Source organism: Balaenoptera physalus, assembly GCF_965194825.1.
Source record: "Balaenoptera physalus genome assembly, chromosome: 2".
NCBI lineage: Eukaryota > Metazoa > Chordata > Mammalia > Artiodactyla > Balaenopteridae > Balaenoptera > Balaenoptera physalus.
The window spans coordinates 144,857,480-144,879,393 of NC_138883.1; the positions used below are offsets into that span (position 1 = coordinate 144,857,480).

A 21,914-nucleotide genomic window follows, 5' to 3' on the forward strand; every position below is an offset into this window, starting at 1 on the left:
ACAGACTTGAACTTGTCTAGTGCTGTTTCTCCTGCTCCAAAACACCTGTCCCGCTCCCTGCAAAATGTGTTAAGGAGTACTGTAGGTGACTCAAGAAAACCACACCTGAGGAAGGGTTTGTAAACCTTGCTCTCATTCTACAGTGATCAACACAAACAAAAACTAAAATTCAAATATACAAACGTGCAATGCAAGATAAAATGTCAGAAAGCACCAATCCTATTTTCCACGTAAAACATTTCGGTTGTTTGTGATGTATACCTGAATCAAAATGACAGGAATTCAAAGGAAATTCTGAAAATCTGAAGATCTAAGTGAGATTTAGGTTTTTTATTAAAAAATCAATTTTTCTCAATTAGCTATATCATTTATTTTAAATGTTTCACTTACTGGAGGGACTGCCCATCTGTGTTCCTTCTCTGTCCTGGGCCAGTGTGAGACAGCAGTCCTGGGTAAGCATTTCTGTTCTATGGACCCAAACTTTTCCTCGTTGGACAGCCTCAAGCTCTAGACTTGGGGAGTGGAGAATAGGCAGTGTTAGCAGGACCTTTTGTCTGTGGAGCTCAAGCCACGTTTTCAGTCTATTTTAATCAGTGGCGAAGCAGAAATGTTTCTCTCTCAAACTTTGGTGGGAAAAATCGTGCTTATTTATAGGGCACTCAAAATCCAATATCACCCAGCCCTGAGGTAGCCAGATTTGTGTCCACTATGTCCTAGGAGGGATTTTGGGAGACAAGGCAAATAGGTTTCACATGTCCTGTGACAGGATGGACTTGAGGAATCGAGAGATACACATGCACGTGGGTGCACAATTAAATGAGCTGGAATCCAGGTGGGGATGAAGGAGGGAGAGAGGTTGACCGAGCACAGACACAGGCTGGCATTTAGGTACAAGCAGAGTCTAGCATTCATTCTTTTTTTTTTTTAAATTAAATTAATTAATTTTGTTTATTTATTTTTGGCCTCACCGCACAGCATGTGGGATCTTAGTTCACCGACCAGGGATTGAACCCGTGCCCCCAGCATTGGAAGTGCAGAGTCTTAACCACTGGACCGCCAGGGAAGTCCCCTAGCATTCATTCTTACACCAGCACGTGGATGTATTAGCAGCTTCAGGGTTTTACACACAAGACGTTTCCATCTACTACCTTTTGCCTGGGTACATTTTATTTTTAAATTGCTGCTGCAACACATTACCACAAACTTGGCTTACAGCAATACAAATTTTTTATTATCTTACAGTTTTGGAGGTCAGAATTCTGATACGGGTCTCACTGGGCTAAAATTAAGGTGTTGGCAGGGCTGCATTCCTTCTGGAGTCTCTAGGGAAGAATCCATTTCTTTGTCTTTTCCAGTTTCTAGAGGCTGCCCACATTCCTTGGCTTGTGGCCCCTTTTTCCAACTTCAAAGCCAGCAACATTGCATCTCTCTGTCCATTTTTATGTAGTCACATCTGCCTGTGATCACAGCTGAGCAAGGTTCGCCCACCTGGATAATCCAGGATAATCTCCCCCCTCAGGGTCCTTAACCTTAGTCAAAGGATGCTTTGGGCAAAGCCCCTTTTGCCATGTAAGGTAACCTATTCGCAGGTCCTAGGGATTAGGTTGTGACCATCTTTGCAGAGGGTGCATTATTCTGATTAACACAGTGGGATAGCTCGGCTTCTCAGACAAATTGGTCTGGCAAATTCCTTGCAGTCATTCCAGAATAAATTTCACAACAATATGCTATCAAGGAATACTCTGTGAAGCTATCTAGGAGAATTCATTTTAAATGTCCAGATCAAGATATTACATTCTGAGATTTCATTCTAGGGTTTCTCTCTCTCTCTCTCTCTCTCTGTCTCTCTCTCTCGTGTGTGTGTGTGTGTGTGTGTGAGAGAGAGAGAGAGAGAGAGAGAGAGAGACTGCTCTAGCTAGTTCCATTCTGAGATTTCATTCTAGGGTTTCTCTCCCTCTCTTTCTCTCTCTCTCTCTCTCTCTCTGTGTGTGTGTGTGTGTGTGTGTGTGTGTGTGTGACTGCTCTAGCTAGTTTCCAAAAGGCAGCTCTTTTCAACACAAGTGTTATATAAGGGTCTAGGAGTGTTGTGCCATGCAATGTAGAGAAAGAATGTAATCTACTAAAATTGGTGCATATTAGTTGCAGTGGTTAGAACTTTGGTGAGCTTGAGTGAAGATCTCATGCCCCTGAGGCTCCGAAGGTCTTGGGAGTACACATGGTCTCTAATTGATGGTCCCTCAGAGGAGTCTGCAGAAACCTTTAAAACCTCCAGGCTGGTGAGAAATAGATGCTTAGGAGGTGGGAGCTAGTGGGGGAGGACAGCAGTGTAAATTTCGCCCTTTTCTATTTCTCAGAGTTGGAATCCTAAGAGAGTCCGTAGAGAGATTTCATAAGAAAATGACATTAATTTCTATGCTTGCCATTGCAAGTGCAGAGTTTCCAACAAAATTCCTTACAGGGAAATAAGGGAGCCCTGTGGTCTTTCACATCTGTAGTGTTCAGGGCACCCCTCCATCTCCACGTGCCAAGTGTCTGCAGCCGTGATACTCAAGCCCTACTGTAGACCAGATGTGGATAAAGGCAGTCCCAGCTGCAGTGTCCATGATCTGTAAGAAGTCTGTTCCTTTACAGGAGTGATTATACAGGTATATTCCGTGGAATATAACAGAGAAACGTTTCAAGGGCGTCAAGCGCCTTAAGTGGATGTAACCACAGTGAACTCAGTGTATGAATATGGTCACATCTTGTTTTTTCTTTTTTTACATATAATTACTGGAGATGCTTCCTGCTTTATTAGTTAGGGATTTAGACTCTTGAAATCTTCATCTCTCATCACCCCAAGGACTCCAGAGAGCAGGAGAGGGAACTATTCTGCAGCCTATCTCAAGTGGAGAGAGAACTGAGTTGTGAGTCCTGCTGTTGCTTCTCCCTGCCTTCCAATGGCCTCACTGAAGATGGGCCATGCTCGTTCACTAGTCAGTGGCTCCCCTTTCCCTGGGGATGGGGCTCATCACCCACTCTTTCGAAGGAAGCTGCCTTTAGTGATTCCCAGGTCAGGCACTCTTTTGAGGGAAACTTGCTTCGTGATTCAAAGATGCTCACACTTATACTTCTGGGGACCTGAGCGTCCCATCTGATGGGAGTGCAAGGTCTCCCATTCCCATCCAAGGGATGTCACCATCAATGACCACATAGGGAGGTGAAGTGTGCTTTACGGAGAAGCAGAAGTCACCGCCGGTGAGCACCAGAGACCTGACATTCAATCCTATTCCCGAGGTTGCTAATTCTTCTGTTCCTCCACATGATTATTTGAAGGCTCAGGCTCTCAGCCTCCGGACTGGACCATGGAGTTTGTCACATGTGTATCAGCTTTCTAACCCCTAACCAAGATCAGTAATGATATTAATAGCAACAATAATAGCTCAGAGTTATTAAGTACTTCTTAAATGCTAGGCATTGTTCTGAGTGCCTTTGCATGAATAAATAAATTTAATCCTCATAATCCCTACAAAGTAGGTGTTATTTTTGTCTCCACTTTTACAGAGAAGGAAATTTAGGTAACCTGCACAGGGTCACAGAGCTGAATCTAATCCCAGGCAGTCAGGTTCCAGGCTCCTTGGAAGTGTGTGCCCTTGATCACTCTGCTACACCATCATGCTTCTTGGAAAGAAGTGTGAAGAGGTCTCGAGCTTTGTCAGATAATGACATGACACCCAGACAGCAGCAAGGTCGCTTCTAACAGCCCAGGAGCACATGAATTGCAGAGGTAATTGGAGGAACATTACACTTTCCGATACCATTATAGAAACTTCAACCCCAAGAACAGTAGGAAGGGCCTTCTGAATATTCACAGCTGGCCAAAGACAAAGGTCAGAGGAGGGCAGGGAGGGAGCTGAAGGCAGAGGCAACTGAAATGATGTCCTCCATGCCCCTGGGCCTTCCGCTCCAGCAGCCCAGGAGGGATCCCCAACACAGGGGAGGATCTGGCTCGACGACCCTGACAGCTACATTTCTGACCTCTGCCCACGTCAGCGGAAGACAGGGAAAAAAAAGCAGAAGACAGGGAACCTGGGAAAAAAGCAGGTTCCAGGCATTCAAGGAACGATTGAAAGTTCTTTTGTTACGGAGTCTGGATGTGTTAGGGACGTGCATTCAGAGCTCATAGACAAAGAAATTCCACTCGTGGTATGCAGGAACCCGTGCTTCACGTGGCAGAGTGGGAGGCATGACCAGGAAACGAGGACCACACTTCCCTCCCTGAGAAATGAGGCATCGGTTCAGCGGCTCTCCCTGCATTCATTCTGTCAGGGGAGATGGGGCTTTGGGCTGAAGGGCCGGGGAGATTAGGGGAACAGAACATGCCTATGTGCAGTACTGGGGCTCCAGGTAACCGCCATCTTCAGACATGACCCTCTGATCAACACTCAGCATGGGCTCTTCCAGCCAGGGCTGGGCCCCAGAGGCCTCAGGAAAGAATTATCCTTATCAGGGGTATATAGAGCAAGTGGAGAAGTTCCAAGGGCAGTCATGCATGTCAGCAAGGAGGCCTAATGCCTGAATTCACTCACTACTTGTATGTTTTTATACCAGGGTATATGAAATTAAAGGTAAAGCTGGAAGAAAGCAAAGGGAACATATTTTTAAAAATAAGTGTATCATAATTTGGTAAGAGTATTTTTGTAGCATGAACACATTTTTTATGTGGGCACAGAGGGAGGCATGGTTAATTCTGCACAGTGGGGTCCCTGGGCTCCCTGACAACTTTCCAGAAGAGGTGACATTTGATGTGACCCTTGAAAGATCTTTTATACTCTGGATCCCATGAACGGCTAATTTCTGACAGTTTTCTCTTAGAGGTTTTTTTTTTTTTTTTTTTCCCATTGCCATTTCTTCTACTCTGGGCTAGGGCCACTTCCTCTCATATCTATCTGCAGAACTCCAGTCCATCCTGCTACCATACTGGCCCTCCTAAAATGCTACCTATTCTGTCCCTTTTTAATATTGCTCCCCTCCGTGGATCCCTATTGCTTTTAATTCCCCTTACTTGCATTTCAGGACCTCCAAAAGATGGTGAGATTTACATCTTATTCAACTCACAAGTTTCACCCTGGCTGGACAAGGCTGTGCCTCATAGATACTGAATTTATTTTTGCTGTTTCTTTTTTGCTTATATCGTTTCTCATATCTTGTTCTATTCACATCACATCATCCTGCAGATCCCTTCTGAAATGTTACTTATTCATGATGCATCATTTGCTTATTCTAGCTGATAGTAGCCACCTACAATAATTTATTTTTATGCTAGAAAATTTGGCATTTGTTATATAAGAGGATCACAAAATTTAACTCATACTATAACATGGATATGAAGATAAAATGTTCAAATTTGCTTCTACAGAAATCGTGTTTCTCCTGAGTCCCTACTCATTGCTTATCTAGGAGGAAAATTAAATATCTAACCCAAATTAAAGCTTGGTCCACTCCTATTATATAAATCATCTCTTAGGTAATGGTCTGTCTCTCTTGCATAAAAATACTCAGTTTCTTAGATAATCCTCCTGTCTTGGCTTCTCTCCCTAAGTTGTCCATACAGGTTTATGTATTCTCATGGTTTTAGGGAGGAAAGGAGACCCCTGTCTTCAGAATGGTCCTTGAATGGGTGCTGGTTGTTATCTGCTGTGCTTTACTCCCTTTTCCCCTCCCTCTCCTTCTTCCCCTCCCCCTATCTCTTCCCCTTCTCCTCCTCTTCTTCCTCCTAATCCCTCTCCTCCTTCTTCTTCTTTTCTATGCCTCCCAGGCTGGCTACCCACTCCTGACTGAGTCAAGTCTTCCTGATCTAGGCTCTATTGTTTCCTTATTAGATTTACTCTTTCCTTATTAGCTCCATTTATTCACTTTTAAATTTAACTCTTGGATAACAATTTTATTTCCTTCATTGCAAAGTCCTACTGTAAGTCTACAAATACCAGTAATAAATAACCCACGGTTTCAATGTATTCCATGCACATAGATGCTACATCTCCAATAAGATAACAAGCTCGCTAGGTAACTGATGGATTATATTCTTCTTTTGTGTTCCTCACAGCATGTCACCTAGGCAAGACCCATAAAGTATATTTAATAAATAAGTGTTGTCTTGAACTTGACTAATATGAAGAAATGCTTCTCAGGGAGAGGAAAGCAGATGGATGTTTGGTATCCAAGCTTCCTAAATGTCAACTAAACTTTAGACACAAGAATCCCTAGATTGTCTTGAGCCAGGGCATGCAACCCATCTGAACCAGACTGGACAGACTTAGTGTTCACAGTGGAAGAATGCCATGTAAATGAAAGCATTTAATGTAAGCAGTCAATGTCCCCCAAGATTACTAGAAAGCAGTATCATATAATGGAATGCTTGTTTCTTTGGGAATCAGTCTTGGCTCTGTCATACTCTAGTTGTATGCCTTTGGGCTAGCGACTGAAGACTTTGTGTATCACAGTTTTCTCCATTTATACAAACGAGGGTAATGATAATCCTGACCTACCCCGCTCAAAGGGTGGTAGTGAAGAGAGAATGTCAGTAATATTTCCTGGTAAACTAGAAAGCATGGGCTAGATATACGGCTGTCTTGATCAGGGATCATCATGTGTAAGGAACAGAAACCCACTCAAATTAGCTCAAGCAAAATGGGATTCACAGGATGGATGAGTGGATATTTAGCGGAATTTAGGAATAAGCACATCTTGAGGGCCTGGACCCGGGAATCAGAAAGTGAAGCTCTGACAAAGAGTCAATAACTTCACTATGAAAGTTAATAGCTTTATCTGTTAAAAATAATAAAAACACAAACATTCCAATAGATAAATGAAGGACAGAAAACAAGAAATTTTTGAAGAATTAATACAAAAAGCAAATATACATGAAAAGATATTAAACCTAAATAATAAGAAGGAAATGCAAATTAAAATGTTGAAATTCTATGAAACACTTATGATTGGAAAAAATTTTAGAAAATTATAATATCCAAACTGAGAGGAGGTGCTGAGAAAAGGGAACTTATATGGCCTGATGATAATAATACGACCTTCCTGGAGGGCAATGTGGTAATATTGAAAAGCTCATGAAACACACTCTTTTTCTCAGAAATTTCATTTCCAGAAATTTGTCCTTGGGAAATAATCAAAAATTTGTGCAAAGATTTATGTATAAGAATCTTTGTTATTTATTCTTTTTTTGAATAGAAACTATTCCCAAAGTTTTTACAATGAACATTTATTTCTTTTGCAATAAGAAAAAAATAATATATTGCCTTTCTATATCTATTTTCTTTAATTGGGAAGTTTGTATACAATGAATTCATTCCCATTAATTGGGAAGTTTGTGCTCAACTGTTTTTTGTTTTGTTTTGTTTTGTTTTGTTTTAATTGAACATTTTATTTGAGATAATTGTAGATATACATACAGTTGTAAGAAATAATACATAGACGTTCCATGTTGCCTTTACCCAGTTTCCCACAATGGTAAGATTTTGCAAAACTATAGTACAGTATCAGGACCAGGATATTGATATTGACACAGGCAAGATAAAGAATAACTCCATCACCACAAGAATCTCTCATTTCCTTTTATAGCCACACCCACTTTCCTCCAGCTTCACCCCATCCTTAGTCCTTGGCAACCACTAATCTGTTCTTCATTTCTATAATTTTATCACTTCAAGAACATTGTATAGATGTAATCATGTGAGTAAGTTTGGGGGATTGGCATTTTTCACTCAGCTTAAGTCTCTGGAAATTCATCAGGTGATATCATATATATTTATATCTATATTTTTGCATACTAAAATGTAAACAATGTCTTTAATATTGAGTGAATCTTTGTATTTTATAAATGTATTTGATATGTTTATAGCAAAAAATGCTCTATAAATTTTAATAGAACTGTGTGTAGAGTTGCATACTGAATATTTTATTTTCTTATTTTAAAAATTATTTATTTATTTATTTGTTTTTATTTTTGGCTGTGTTGGGTCTTCATTGCTGCGTGCGGGCTTTCTCTAGTTGCGGCGAGTGGGGGCTACTCTTCATTGTGGTTCGTGGGCTTCTCATTGTCATGGCTTCTCTTGTTGCAGAGCACAGGCTCTAGGCTCGTGGGCTTCAGTAGTTGTGGCTTGTGGGCTCTAGAGCACAGGCTCAGTAGATGTGGCACACGGGCTTAGCTGCTCCGCGGCATGTGGGATCTTCCTGGACCAGGACTCGAACCTGTGTCTCCTGCAATGGCAGGTGAATTCTTAACCACTGTGCCACCAGGGAAGCCCTGACTATTTTAAATAACCTTTACGCTGAATTGTCTTATTGTTTTGCTTTGTTTGTTGCTGAGCTTTTAGAATTAATTGGCTTATTTGGAAAAATAAATGAAAAACAATTATTAGTATAATATAATCTAAAACAAGTGTCTTCTAATAATTTTAAGCTAACATGATTGTACTTTGGGGGTGATTTGTCCTTCTGGGGAAACTTGTAAAAATAATAAGCTCCCTTATCTAAAGTTTCAAAAGTACTTTACCCCTGTGTCTATTTGCAGCCCCCTATTGAGTAGGCATTATTTCTTGTTCATCACTTTCTAGTTTGGATTTAACTAGCTTTTAAGTCATTATTAGGTACTGCTGAATGGCCATTACAGGTTTTTGGAGTTGCTTCTCAATTTTTATTCTCTATGCCTAACTTACAAGGACTCGTACCTCTTGTTGTTGTTGTTTTTTTAATTGGAGTATATTTGCTTTAAAATGTTGTGTTAGTTTCTGCTGTAGGACAAAGTGACTCAGCTATATGTATACATATATCCCTTCCCTCCTAAGCCTCCCTCCCACCCCACCCCTCTAGGTCATCACTGTGTGCTCAGTTTTGAAGAGTAAAGTAACATTTTTATCATCTAGCATCTTGCTTTGTAAATATCTGATGAAATTGATTAGTAATTAAATAAAAAGACCCTTGAGTCATCAAGACTTATACAAACACTTTGTCCTATTATTATGAGAGCTCCTTGGGGTATTAACTTGGGATTTATTTTTCTTTTGTTGTAGACAGAATTTGAAAAAGCTACATTATCTCTTTCCATTCTAGAGCCCATTGAAGGCAGGCACTGGGTACCAGTAAAGAGGGATGGCTGGGGGTCTGAAAACAAGAGAGGAAATGTGATGAACTAAATAACAATGACAAAAGCAATGAAACAAACCCAAGTCCCCACAGAGCACAGCAGTTTGGGGCCAGTTAATAACAATCCTTTACGTTGAAATGGCTCCTAAAGGCATGGAAGATAATTAATATTTCCTATGAAGACCTTAGGTCACCTGGAAAAATCAAAAACATTCCATTTTCCCTTGTCTCAAAAAGAAGGAGGTTGTGTAATGCATTTGAAAATTTATATTCAGTATGGTTAAAATAGAGCAAAATTTGGCATTTAAGTATGGTAAGTTTTAATTAACTGGAGAAAACAACCTGGGTGGAAAAATAATCAGAATAAATGAGGTGATCCCCTCCTTTATCACAGAGGTACCAGTAGAATTCCACACTACAGATTCTGTTTTGAAGGAAAAAAAAAAAAGTGAAGGAATGAAGTGACTTCTGGGAGAGAAGCAATTGGGGTCTGCTCTCATGGGACTCGGGTACACTTGTTCAGCCTTCTGCTGGCCCATCTCACTGGGTGATGTGCATGTGGCCCTTTTTCTCTGCCCCCAGGACTGCCCTCCGGATGCGGAGGACTTCAGAGCCCAGCAGTGTTCAGCCTACAATGATGTCCAGTATCAGGGGCGTTATTATGAGTGGCTTCCAGAGTACAATGATCCTGCTGCCCCCTGTGCGCTCAAGTGTCACGCACAGGGACAGAACTTGGTAGTGGAGCTGGCACCCAAGGTCTTGGATGGAACTCGTTGCAATGCTGACTCCTTGGACATGTGTATCAGCGGCATCTGTCAGGTAAGCCACACCTACTTCCTGTACCCCTGGTTCAAGGATGTGCCACAACCACTGTCAATAATCTTTTTCTTCTGCACTTTTGTTCACGCAGATGAAATATTGTCTTTGATCATTTTAATGTAAAAATTTTTTAGGGAGTATTACTCACTTGTAGCTTATGTTTTACTTATTTAAAATAGTATAAATTTTGCCCCTGTAGAACCAAAAGATTGCAATATATGACTTGTGGTTTTTCTAGATCAGTGGTTCTCCAACATGAAAGTGCATCGGAATCACATGAAGGACTTGTTAAAACACAGTGTTCTGGGCCCCAATGCCAGAGTGTCTGATCCAGTCGGTCTGGGGTAGGGCCTGAAAATGTGCATTTCTAACAAGTTCCCAGGAGATGCTGAAGTTCCTGGCCCAGGGACCCCACTTTGAGAATCATTGCTTTGGAAGGATAATACTGATAGGTTCTCTGACCTTTCTTATTAAAACTAATTCATTGTTTTGGGTCTTTGGGAGCAATGACATATATTAATTAATTAGCATGAATGTGTTCCAGCAGACTTTTCAGAGTGGACTTTGGAGAGCTGCAGTGAGTGTGTCTGAGGTATAATCCCCCACGGCTTGTAATGGGTCTGAGGATTCAGGGGGCTATGACAGGTTGCTGAGACAGTGTGGGGATAGTAAGGAAAGGTTAGGATTCCACCCCATTCCTTTGATCACTGGAATAAAAAATTGTAAACATAATGAATGCCTAGTGTTCCATCTACCCTATTATGTTCATAACAAAAATGGTAGTAACAATAGCAAATGAACCTAACCATCTACTAAGTGTCAGACACTGCCAGGCATCTCTGACTTCATATGCTTAGACGAACCGTGATCTTGTTCCTCAGACTAGTTTCTCCTTCCTACATCTTTTCATCTAGAAAACGGCCTCCAGTTGCTCACCACAAAACCCTGGAGTCATTCTTGATTCTTCTCTTTCAATCCACACATCTAATCCATTGTCAAGTCCTGTCAGTTCTACCTCCAAAGCCTCTTTTGAATCCACCATTTCTATCTCCACTGATTTCCTTCCTAGTCTAAGCCCCGCATTAGCTCTGACCTAAACTACAATAGCCTCCTGTCCTGATCTCCCAGCTTCCAACACTGTCCCCATTTGATTCATTCTCCACACAGCAGCCAAAGTGGTTGTCTTAAAGCCTAAATCAGAGTTTTTCACTCCTCCCACCAAAATCCCTAAATGGCTTGTCATTGCATTGATGATGACATCCAGGATCCTTGCTTACCTTTCCAGGCTCTTCCTGAACTCTTCTCTCCCCTTCCCCACCTTTTTAAAAAAGGACTTAAAATTTTTTAGGTTCAGAGCAAAATTGAGTGGAAGGTACTGATGTTTCCCATATACCCCCTGCCCGCACACATGCAGAGCCTCCACCATTTTCAACACTCCCCCACCAGAGTGGTACCTTTATTACAATTGATGAACCTACATTGACGCATCATAGTCACCCAAAGTCCATAGTTTCCATTAGGGTCCACTCTTGGAGTTGGATATTCCATGGGTTTGGACGAAAGTATAATGACGTGTATCTGTCATTGTGGTATCATACAGAGTATTTCCACTCCCCTAAAAATCCGCTGTGCTCTGCCTACTCATTCCTCCCACTCTTAACCCCTGGTAACCACTGATCTTTTAACTTCCTCCATAGTTTTGTCTTTTCCAGAATGTCATATAGTTGGAATCATACAGTGTAGGTTTTTCAGATTGGCTTCTTTCACTTAGTAATATGCATCTAAATTTTCTCTATGTCTTTTTATCACTTGATAGCTCATTTCTTTTTACTGCTGAATAATATTCCATTGTCAGGATGTGCCACATTTTACTTATTCATTCACCTACTGAAAGACATCTTGGTTGCTTCCAAGTTTCGGCAATTATGAATAAAGGTGCTATAAACATCATGTGCAGGTTTTTGTATGGATGCAACTTTTCAATACATTTGGGTAAATACCAAGGAGTGTGATTGCTGTATCATGGTAAGAGTATGTTTATTTTTGTAAGACAGTCTCAAACTGTCTTCCAAAGTGACTGCATTTTGCACTCCTACCAGCAATGAGTAAGAGTTACTGTCGTTCCACATCACCTCCAGCATTTGGTAGTGTCATTGTTCCAGATTTTGGTCATTTTAATAGGTGTGTAGGGGTATCATATTGTTGTTTTAATTTGCAATTCCCTAATGAGATGTAATGTTGAGCATCTTTTCACATGCTTATTTATCACCTATATATCTTCTTTGATGTGGTGTCTGTTCAGGTCTTTTGCCCATTTTTTGATTGGGTTGCTTATTTTCTTATTGTTTAGAGTTATTTATATATGTTGGATAACCGTCCTTTATCAGATGTGTGTTTTGCAAATATTTTCTCCCAGTGTGACTCGTCTTCTTGTTCTCTTGACAGTGTCTTTTACAGACCAGAGGCTTTTTATTTTATTTCATTTTCATTTAGTTTTTTAAGATTTTTTTTTTGATGTGGACCATTTTTAAAGTCTTTATTGAATTTGTTACAATATTACTTCTGTTTCATGTTTGGGTTTTTTGGCTGTGAGGCGTGTGAGGTCTTAGCTCCCCAAACCCGTGGGGATCGAACCCGCACCCCCTGCATTAGAAGGCGAAGTCTTAACCACTGGACCACCAGGGAAGTCCTGAGGCTTTTGATTTTAATGAAGTCCAGCTTACCAGTAATTTCTTCCAGTGATCATGCTTTTGGTGTTATATCTAAAAAGTCATCACCATAGCCAAGGTCACCTAGGTTTTCTTCTAGGTTACCTTCTAGGAGTTTTATAGTTTTGTGTTTTACATTTAGGTCTATGATCCATTTTGAGTTAGTTTTTGTGAAGGATGTAAGTCTGTGTCTAGATTCATTTTTTTGCATGTGGATGTGCACTTGTTCTAGCACCATTCATTGAAGAGACTATCTTTTTTTTCCATTGTATTGCCTTTGCTCCTTTGCCAAAGATCATTTGATTGTATTCATGTCAGTTGATTTCTGTGCTCTCTATTCCGTTCCATTGATCTATTTGTCTATTCTTTTTCCAATACCATACCATCTTGATTACTTTGGCTTTATTCGTAAGCCTTGAAGTTGGGCCAGTGTTAGTCCTCTGACACTGTTCTTCTCCTTCAGTATTGTGTTGACTGTTCTGGGTCTTTTCCCTCCTTGTGTAAACTTTAGAATCAGTTTATTAATATCCACAAAATAACTTTCTGGAATCAAGTTGGAAAGAGCTAACATCTTGATAATATTGAATCTTCCTATCCACAAAAAAGGAATATCTCTCCATTTATTTAGTTCTTCTTCAATTTTTTCCACCTGCTGGATCTATCCATTTCTGATAGAGGGGTGTTGAAGTCTCCAACTATAATAGTGGATTCATCTACTTTTCCTTGCAGTTCTGTGGGTTTTTGCCTCGTGTATTTTGGCATTCCATCGTTAGGCATATACACATTAAGAATTGTTATGTTGTCTTGGAGTATTGACACCTTTATCATTACATAAATGCCCTTGATAACTCCCCTTGCTCTGAAGTCTGCTCTGTCTGAAATTAATATACCTACCCCTGCTTTATTTGTATTAATGTTAGCATACTGTCTTTCTCCATCCCTTTACTTTTAATTTATAGATGCTTTTATATTTAAAGTGGGTTTCTTCAGACAACAGATAGTTGGATCTTGTTTTTTGATCTACTGTGACATTCTCTGTCTTTTTAATTGCTACATTTAGACTCACTGCCATACCCCAGTACCCTGACAATGTCTGGCCCCATCAATAGGTCCTCACTTAAAAACTGGTTGAATAAATGAGTCTTGTCTACTTGCAAATGCAGAGGCTTTTCATAACTCTTGGTCTTTCTTTCATTTCTCTCTCAGCCTCCAATCCTGAATTTTCTAGTTCAAGCTTGATATCCATTCTGGGAGATTCCACAAATTCCTCCAATACACCATCGGAATTCCTCCAGTCCCGCCCCCACCTTCTCAAATGAACTAGTATTGTTCTTCCCAGATCCACTAGTTATTCTAACTGCTATTTCTATTCATTTCTGCTTATGACACCACAATTCTCAGTGTTACCTTCTTGAATTCATATTGTAGTCACCGAGTGTATTTGCTTGCATGTCCTCTATCCCGGTACCTCTATCAAATCTCTCACATTTTACTCTTCTTTCCTCTCTCACTTTCACCTTTCTACCCCAAGACTAAACTAGTCAGTCTCCCTTGGTAGCCTAACCAATCTCTCTTCCTTTCTTTCCTACTCTTAAACCATCTTATTTGATGTTTGCTGTTGCCTAATCTTCCCTAAGGTCAGAGTTTACTACTTCATTTTTCTATCTCATATGCTGTCAATGGTTTCCCTTTGTAACCACCAGTTAACTTTTGAGCTCTTCCACTAAATGATAATAATAGCTATTATTTGTCAGTAGAATTATGCTTTTTTGTTTTCCAAGTTTTTGACAATGAGTGTGTATTGCTTTTATAATGAAAAATAATTGTTATTAACAAACAATTTAATCTGGGCTAAAGAAGAGCAATGTGATCAAGGTAATGTTTTGACACTGAGGTTTTGAAAAGTTGAGTAGAAGTTACATATACCAAGATGAGGAAGAGAATCCCAAGCAGAAGGAATAGCGCTGGTGAAGAGATGTGATAGTAGGTGTGTTTAAGCATCTTTGACTCATTCTGTAGAGCTGAGGTGAAAAATACCTGTGGGATAATGCTTGCAATTGAGGCAACAGATGTATGTGGAAACCAATCATGAACTTATTCTGAAAGTTATAAGAGGAGAAGAGCCACTGAAAAATTTTATAAGAAATAGCTGAGTTGGGATTGTTTTTAGAAAGATCACTCAAGTGGCAATGTGGCAGATTATTTGGGGAAGACAGGGTTGGAGCAGATAATAATAGGTCAAGTTGGGATAACAAGAGCTTAAAGTGAGGTGGACATAGGGTGACTGAGAAGGAGAGACAAATTCTACAGATTAAAGAAACAGATCTTTTAGGGCTGGATGTTTGATTGGATGTAGGAAGAGAGAGAGAGAAGTTGAGAATGATGTCTGGATTTCTGACATAATAACTAAGTAGATGATGAGGCCCTTCACCAAGACAGAAAATACTGAGTGAGGACCAAGTGTGTGGGGAAAAGATGATGAGCCTGATGTACCCATGGATATCCAAGTTGATACATGAATCTAGAGCTTAGGAGAGAATTCTAGACGGGGAATATAGATCTGGGGGTCGTCCCATGGTTAAAGCTAATGTATGTCCTTAGGGACTGAATGAGAAGGGCAGATTCCCAAGGACAGAATTCAGGCCCCATCATTTCAGGGGCAAGCATTGGAAGAGGTGTACATGATGGAGACTACACAAAACAATCTTCTGTGTAATAGAAAACTGGGAAAAAACAAGATATGGGTGAGTGAGTGTTTAAGAACGAAGTTCGCAGTGCCAAATACTTCAGAGAAGTCAAGAGGGAAAAGAATTGAAATATGCCTGCTTCATTTGGACCAAACAGGGATCATTGATGACCTCAGCTTAAGCAGTCTCAGTGACATGGTTGGCGTGAACACTGCTTGGTGCAGGATGTATTAGTTTCCTATGACTGCTTACTGTCTCTGAGCCTTGGTCTCTTCAGTCTGTATAAAGGAGATGTTACTCTCCTTATAGGCCCTATTTTAAATTTGTTCTTTCATTAATCAACTCTATACTCCAATATAAAATAAAAAGTTAAAAAAAAAGAAATGGTATGGATATTGACTCTTTATCTTATGAGGTGTGGAAGGCTCAAGAACCTGTTACACTGATAATTACAGAATTGCCTGCAAAAATAAAAAGTATTCTCAAATAAGAAGGATAATCTGAAAGGATGAAAAGTTACCCGTAGAGTACAGTTCATCATCCTCATTACCAAACTGTTGATGGTCTAATATTGCCCAGTTTTGCTGAACATGTAAACCCAGCTCATCATTGAGACACTGTCTTGCGGCCTTTCCTTTAAGGCTCTCAATGCAGCAGGAAGGGTCTGAGGACAAGAGAGGCAGACATGAACTAAAGGTACCACTGGAAAGAAAGTAATTTTGAATCATGCTGAAAACTCACGTGTAGCCTGTAAACCATTAAACAAAGTTATGATAAATATAGACACAAAAATCCTCAACAAAATACTAGCAAACTAGAATCCAACAACACATTAAAAGGATCATACACCATGATCAAGTGGAATTTATCCCAGGGATGCAAGGATTCTTCAATATACACAAATCAATCAATGTGATACACCATATTAACAAACTGAAGAATAAAAACCAAACGATCATCTCAGTAGATGCAGAAAAAGCTTTTGACAAAATTCAACACCCATTTATGATAAAAACTCTCCAGAAAGTGGGCATAGAGGGAACCTACCTCGACATAATAAAGGCCATATACAACAAACCCACAGCAAAACATCATTCTTAATGGTGAAAAACTGAAACCATTTCCTCTAAGATCAGGAACAAGACAAGGAGGTCCACTCTAGCCACTCTCATTCAACATAGTTTTGGAAGTCCTAGCCACGGCAGTCACAGAAGAAAAAGAAATATAAGGAATACAAATTGGAAAAGAAGAAGTAAAACAGTCACTGTTTGCAGATGACATGATCCTATACATAGAAAATCCTAAAGTTGCCACCAGAAAACTACTAGAGCTAATCAATGAATTTGGTAATGTTGCAGGATACAAAATTAATGCACAGAAGTCTCTTGCATTCCTATACACTAATGATGAAAAATATGAAAGAGAAAGTAAGGAAACAATCCCATTCACCATTGCAACAAAAAGAATAAAATACCTAGGAATAAACCTACCTAAGGAGGCAAAAGACCTGTACTCAGAAAACTATAAGACACTAATGAAAGAAATCAAAGATGACACAAACAGATGGAAAGATATACCATGTTCTTGGATTGGAAGAATCAATATTGTGAAAATGACTCTACTACCCAAAGCAATCTACAGGTTCAATGCAATCCCTATCAAATTACCAATGGCATTTTTCACAGAACTAGAACAAAAAATCTTAAAATTTGTGTGGAGACAGAAAAGACCCTGAACAGCCAAAGCAGTCTTGAGGAAAAAAAAAAAAAAATGGAGCTGGAAGAATCAGGCTCCCTGACTTCAGACTATACTACAAAGCTACAGTAATCAAGACAGTATGGTACTGGCACAAAAACAGAAATATAGATCAATGGAACAGGGTAGAAAGCCCAGAGATAAACCCCCCCACATACGGTCAACTAATCTATGACAAAGGAGGTAAGAATATACAATGCAGAAAAGACAGTCTCTTCAATAAGTGGTGATGAGTAAACTGGACAGCTACATGTAAAAGAGTGAAATTAGAACGCTCCCTAACACCATACACAAAAATAAACTCAAAATGGATTAAAGGCCTAAATGTAGGACTGGACACTATAAAACTTAGAAGAAAACATAGGAAGAACACTCTTTGACATAAATCACAGCAAGATCTTTTTTGGTCCACCTCCTAGAGTAATGGAAATAAAAACAAAAATAAACAAATGGGACCTAATGAAACTTAAAATCTTTTGCACAGCAAAGGAAACCATAAACAAGATGAAAAGACAACCCTCAGACTGGGAGAAAATATTTGCAAACAAAGCAACTGACAAAGGATTAATCTCCAAAATATACAAAGAGCTTATGCAGTTCATATCAGAAAAACAAACAACCCAATCAAAAAATGGGCGGAAGACCTAAATAGATATTTCTCCAAAGAAGACATACAGATGGCCAAAAGGCACATGAAAAGATGCTCAACATCGCTAATTATTAGAGAAATGCAAATCAAAACTACAGTGAGGTATCACCTCACCCCAGTCAGAAAGGCCATCATCAAATAATCTACAAACAATAAATGCTGGAGAGGGTGTGGAGAAAAGGGAACCCTCTTGCACTGTTGGTGGGAATATAAATTGATAACAGCCACTATGGAGAACAGTATAGAGGTTCCTTAAAAAACTAAAAGTAGAATTACCATATGACCCAGCAATCCCATTACTGGGCAAATACCCAGAGAAAACCATAATTCAAAAAGGCACATGCACCCCAATGTTCATTGCAGCACTATTTACAATAGCCAGATCATGGAAGCAACCTAAAGGCCCACTGACAGACGAATGGATAAATAAGATGTGGTACATATATACAATGGAATATTATGCAGCCATAAACAGGAACAAAATTGGGTCATTTGTAGAGATGTGGATGGACCTAGAGACTGTCATACAGAGTGAAGTAAGTCAGAAAGAGAAAAACAAATATCGTATATTAAGGCATATATGTGGAATCTAGAAAAATGGTACAGATGAACCTGTTTGCAAGGCAGAAATAGAGACACAGATGTAGAGAACAAATATATGGACACCAAGGGGGGAAATGGGGGTGGGATGAATTGGGAGACTGGGATTGACATATATACACTAATATGTATAAAATAAATAACTAATGAGAACGTACTGTATAGCACAGGGAACTCTACTTCACTTTGATAGTAGAAACTAACCCAACATTGTAAAGCAACTATACCCCAATTGAAAAAAAAAAATGTATTGAGCAAAAAAAAAAAAAAAAAGAGTTGATTTTGCTGTTAAGGACAAATGTTAAATAGATGGCTTTATAGTGATTTTTTTAATTTATAAGGCAGCATGAAAATAAGTACAACTAGTTTGTGTGATACATTTAAAAAACATTAAAGTTCATTTTAAAAACACTCAAAAAAAATAAATTCGTTCTTTCATGAACAACATTTCAGGAGCCCAGCAGAACAGCTGTCACACAGGAGCCCTGTAGGCTACACTGGTTCCCTTTCCCTGGTTTCTCCTCGTGGGCACTGACCAGAGCTCCCTCTTATTTGTCTAAAGTGCATAGTTTGCTCCAGTAGTTTCCAAGGTTTGAAGGCGATTGCAGGATAAAGTTGGTTTTCAATGCCGAATTAGTTCCTTTAAAATGTGTGCTTCCTATCATGTTTCTGTGAGTCTAATGAGTAAGTGGATTCTTTGGGCAGTCATAGGTGATACCTTGCTGAAAGCTGAGTGATCTTCTGGCAAAGGCTATTCAGGTCAAAAGAATTGCATGCCCTTCTTCGAAAGTGACTCAGACGCTTCTAAGTTGAATTCAGTATCTTTCCTTTGGCAGGACAATGTTCACATAAATTCCCTTTCCCATACAATGTGGCCGTGGCTGTCCACAGCCATTAGGATGGGAGAAAGTAAACTGTGTGATTCTCTCTGATTGCCTTAGGATCAGTGAACTGAGCCCTGACGTTCACTTGACAGAGACTACAAATAATTTTTGCAAGTGTGTTTACAGTTTGCTCATTTACATGACCCTGTCACCGTGCTACTGGGAAGAACCTCCCATTAGTCTGAGCACAGCAGACAGCATGAGACAACTATACTCACTGAATGAAATTTGCTTCTGCTTTGGAGGTCTGATTTTTATCAGAAACAGGACCTGGTTGGAACCAGATCTGCAGAACAAGTCTGATTTATCGTTCACGTTTATTGAATTCCTTGACGACTGTGTAAATGAAGAAATCACTTTGTATTTCTAGTAAAAAGAATAGCATCTAACACTTACTGGGTGCTTACAAGATGTCAGGCATTGTCTAAGCACTTTACTGTGTTAGCTCATCATACACTATGAAGCTGGGATAGTCATTATCCCCACTCTGTCTGTAAGGAAACTGGAATTTGAAGAGGCTAAGTCATTTGCCCAGACGGCACAGCTAGAAAATGGTAGAGCTGGAATTTGAACCCAGGAAACCGAATTCCAAAATCTGTTTTCTTAACCATGGCGCTATACTGATGATATTTGTACGTTCTGTATTGCTACAAATATAGCCAAATTTTCTAGCTGGAAGTAAGATGTGACTCTAGTAGACAGCAGTCAGAACGATAGGTGAGTGATGCTTAGACAGTTTAGTATAGAGGCTGAAACTCAAATATCTACCCTCCACTCTGGAAGAAAACTGCTCAAGTCTAGTCATAGTGAGTGATGAGCGCTGTCATGAGCTGGAGAATACATATCTGCTCATTAATATGCTCAAGGGGGCAACCGTGTATAAACATGTCAGAGTTTTCATTTATCAACAGGAGCCAGAAATCTGGATTTTAATGTGAAATGGCCAGTTTCAAACAACCCTTTGATGTTAATGACCCTGCTCTATCCATTAATAGTTAAATAGTGCTCCAGTATAATACAGGCTAGGTTTTTCCTTCAGTAACCAACAACCCCTAAAGCTCTGTGGCTTAAAACAATTAAAGGTGACTTTTAGCTCATGCTCCTTGGCCAACGTGGGTCAGCAGGAGTCTTTGCCCTTGAACGTCTCAGAGACCCAGACTGAGGGAGGCTTTATTGGAACACGTTTTGCATAATAACTACAGCAGTGAGAAGGGGAATGTGTGACTCACACACTGACCCTTGAAGCTTCTTACAGAAGTGACACAGACACTTAGACTCATATTTCTTTGGCCAAAGACAGTCAATGACCACACTTAATTTCTAAGGGGGTGGGGAAGTGCAGTCCTCCATGGGCTGGAGAAGCTAAATATTTCTGAATATTCCTAATGACTACCATAGCTCCTTATCCTCTGATTTTTCAGGCAGGAATGTTTGAATTTTTTGTAAGGTAGAATCCAATTTTCAGAGATCTCAAGCAGAAGTTGACTCAAAAAATTCTTTGCTTCTTGAAGGATTATATTTGACTGAGCTGAAGAATTCATGTTTTGCTTCATATGGAGTAATGACCCTTATTTAAACACTGACTTCTATGAGCTGATTAAGAAATCATATGCCAGAACTATGAAATAATCCTTAGCTGAAGTGATGATTTATATATGTGTATTTATTCCCCAAAGCACTGCTCATATATCTTAAATTTTTGTTTATATTATCCCCTATCTTGTATAACTTGTCTCATTAACTACACTGTAGAATATGAATCTTGTATTACTAATTTATACTCTGTAGTGCCTGGCTGTATAGAAATTGGTTGTATATGGATGTTAATAAATTTTATTGCTATGTTTATCAATTAATGGTTTTAAATCATTACCACTAGAGATCTTGACTTCAGGAAAAGTCACAGAAGTTGAAAATAGTTGAGGCAATTCTTAGAAAGTTGCTCAGTGTTCATTATGATGTGAGTGAGAGCCAAAATTCAGTAGTCCCTCAATTTCAAGGGCAGTTCTGGCTTATACCCTATGAATCACAAGGCAACCAGACCTTCTTTTCAGATATTATTTTTCTGTGATGTTTTCACATGCTTATTTTTGGCTGTAATATTTGGATGAACTGTAGCTTTAAAAATTATGAAATAAATGTCAGTGCTCAGGGGGGTATTCGATTGCCCAGGGTTTTGCAAGGCTCTAAACACTCTTCAAAACAAGCCCATCCTAGCTCCTAAACCCACACCCTTCCTGGATGACCAGATAAAGGGTGATTCTCATTCTCATGAAATGCAAAGTGCTCAGGGACACAGATGTGTGAGGACAGAGCTTGGCCTAGGAACAGTGTTTCTATAATTTGATGGTAGAATTACTACCCTTTGAGAAAGTTGCATGAACACAAGTTACTCACTGATTGAATCTCAACCACGCAAGTGTGTTTCCAGACTCAATCACTCTTAAGTTATTCCACATGTACTTGTAAATATTAACATAATGGCCTATGTAACTGGGTTCACTGTTGTCCATCTGCTGATACTAAAGGTGAGGAAGGTATAGCATAGTGTTAGGATTCTGCTCTCAGATGAACTGGGTTTTAAAACAGGTTTTAAAACAATACACTAGTTGTGTAATGTAGGAAAGTCATATAACCTCCGTGACACTCAGATGCCTTATTTGTAAAATAGAGA

General features: G+C 39.6%; 1 protein-coding gene and 1 long non-coding RNA gene across 9 annotated transcripts in view; one reads left to right on the forward strand and one right to left on the reverse strand.

The window, feature by feature from the left end:
• The window catches only part of LOC309654491 (endophilin-A3), a 661,335-nt gene that overhangs the window by 420,293 nt on the left and 219,128 nt on the right, over window positions 1-21,914 (forward strand). For all 8 annotated transcript variants that reach the window (XR_014260293.1, XM_082448506.1, XM_082448508.1 and 5 more), the window contains one exon: window positions 9,721-9,957. Coding sequence is in view for 7 of the 8 variants with exons in the window: in XM_082448506.1 (XP_082304632.1) it covers window positions 9,721-9,957 (237 nt within the window). In the remaining variant the exon portion in view is untranslated. The remainder of the gene's footprint in view (window positions 1-9,720; window positions 9,958-21,914) is intronic.
• Window positions 1-21,914, reverse strand: part of LOC309654607 — a 535,162-nt gene that overhangs the window by 382,000 nt on the left and 131,248 nt on the right. The window lies entirely within an intron of this gene.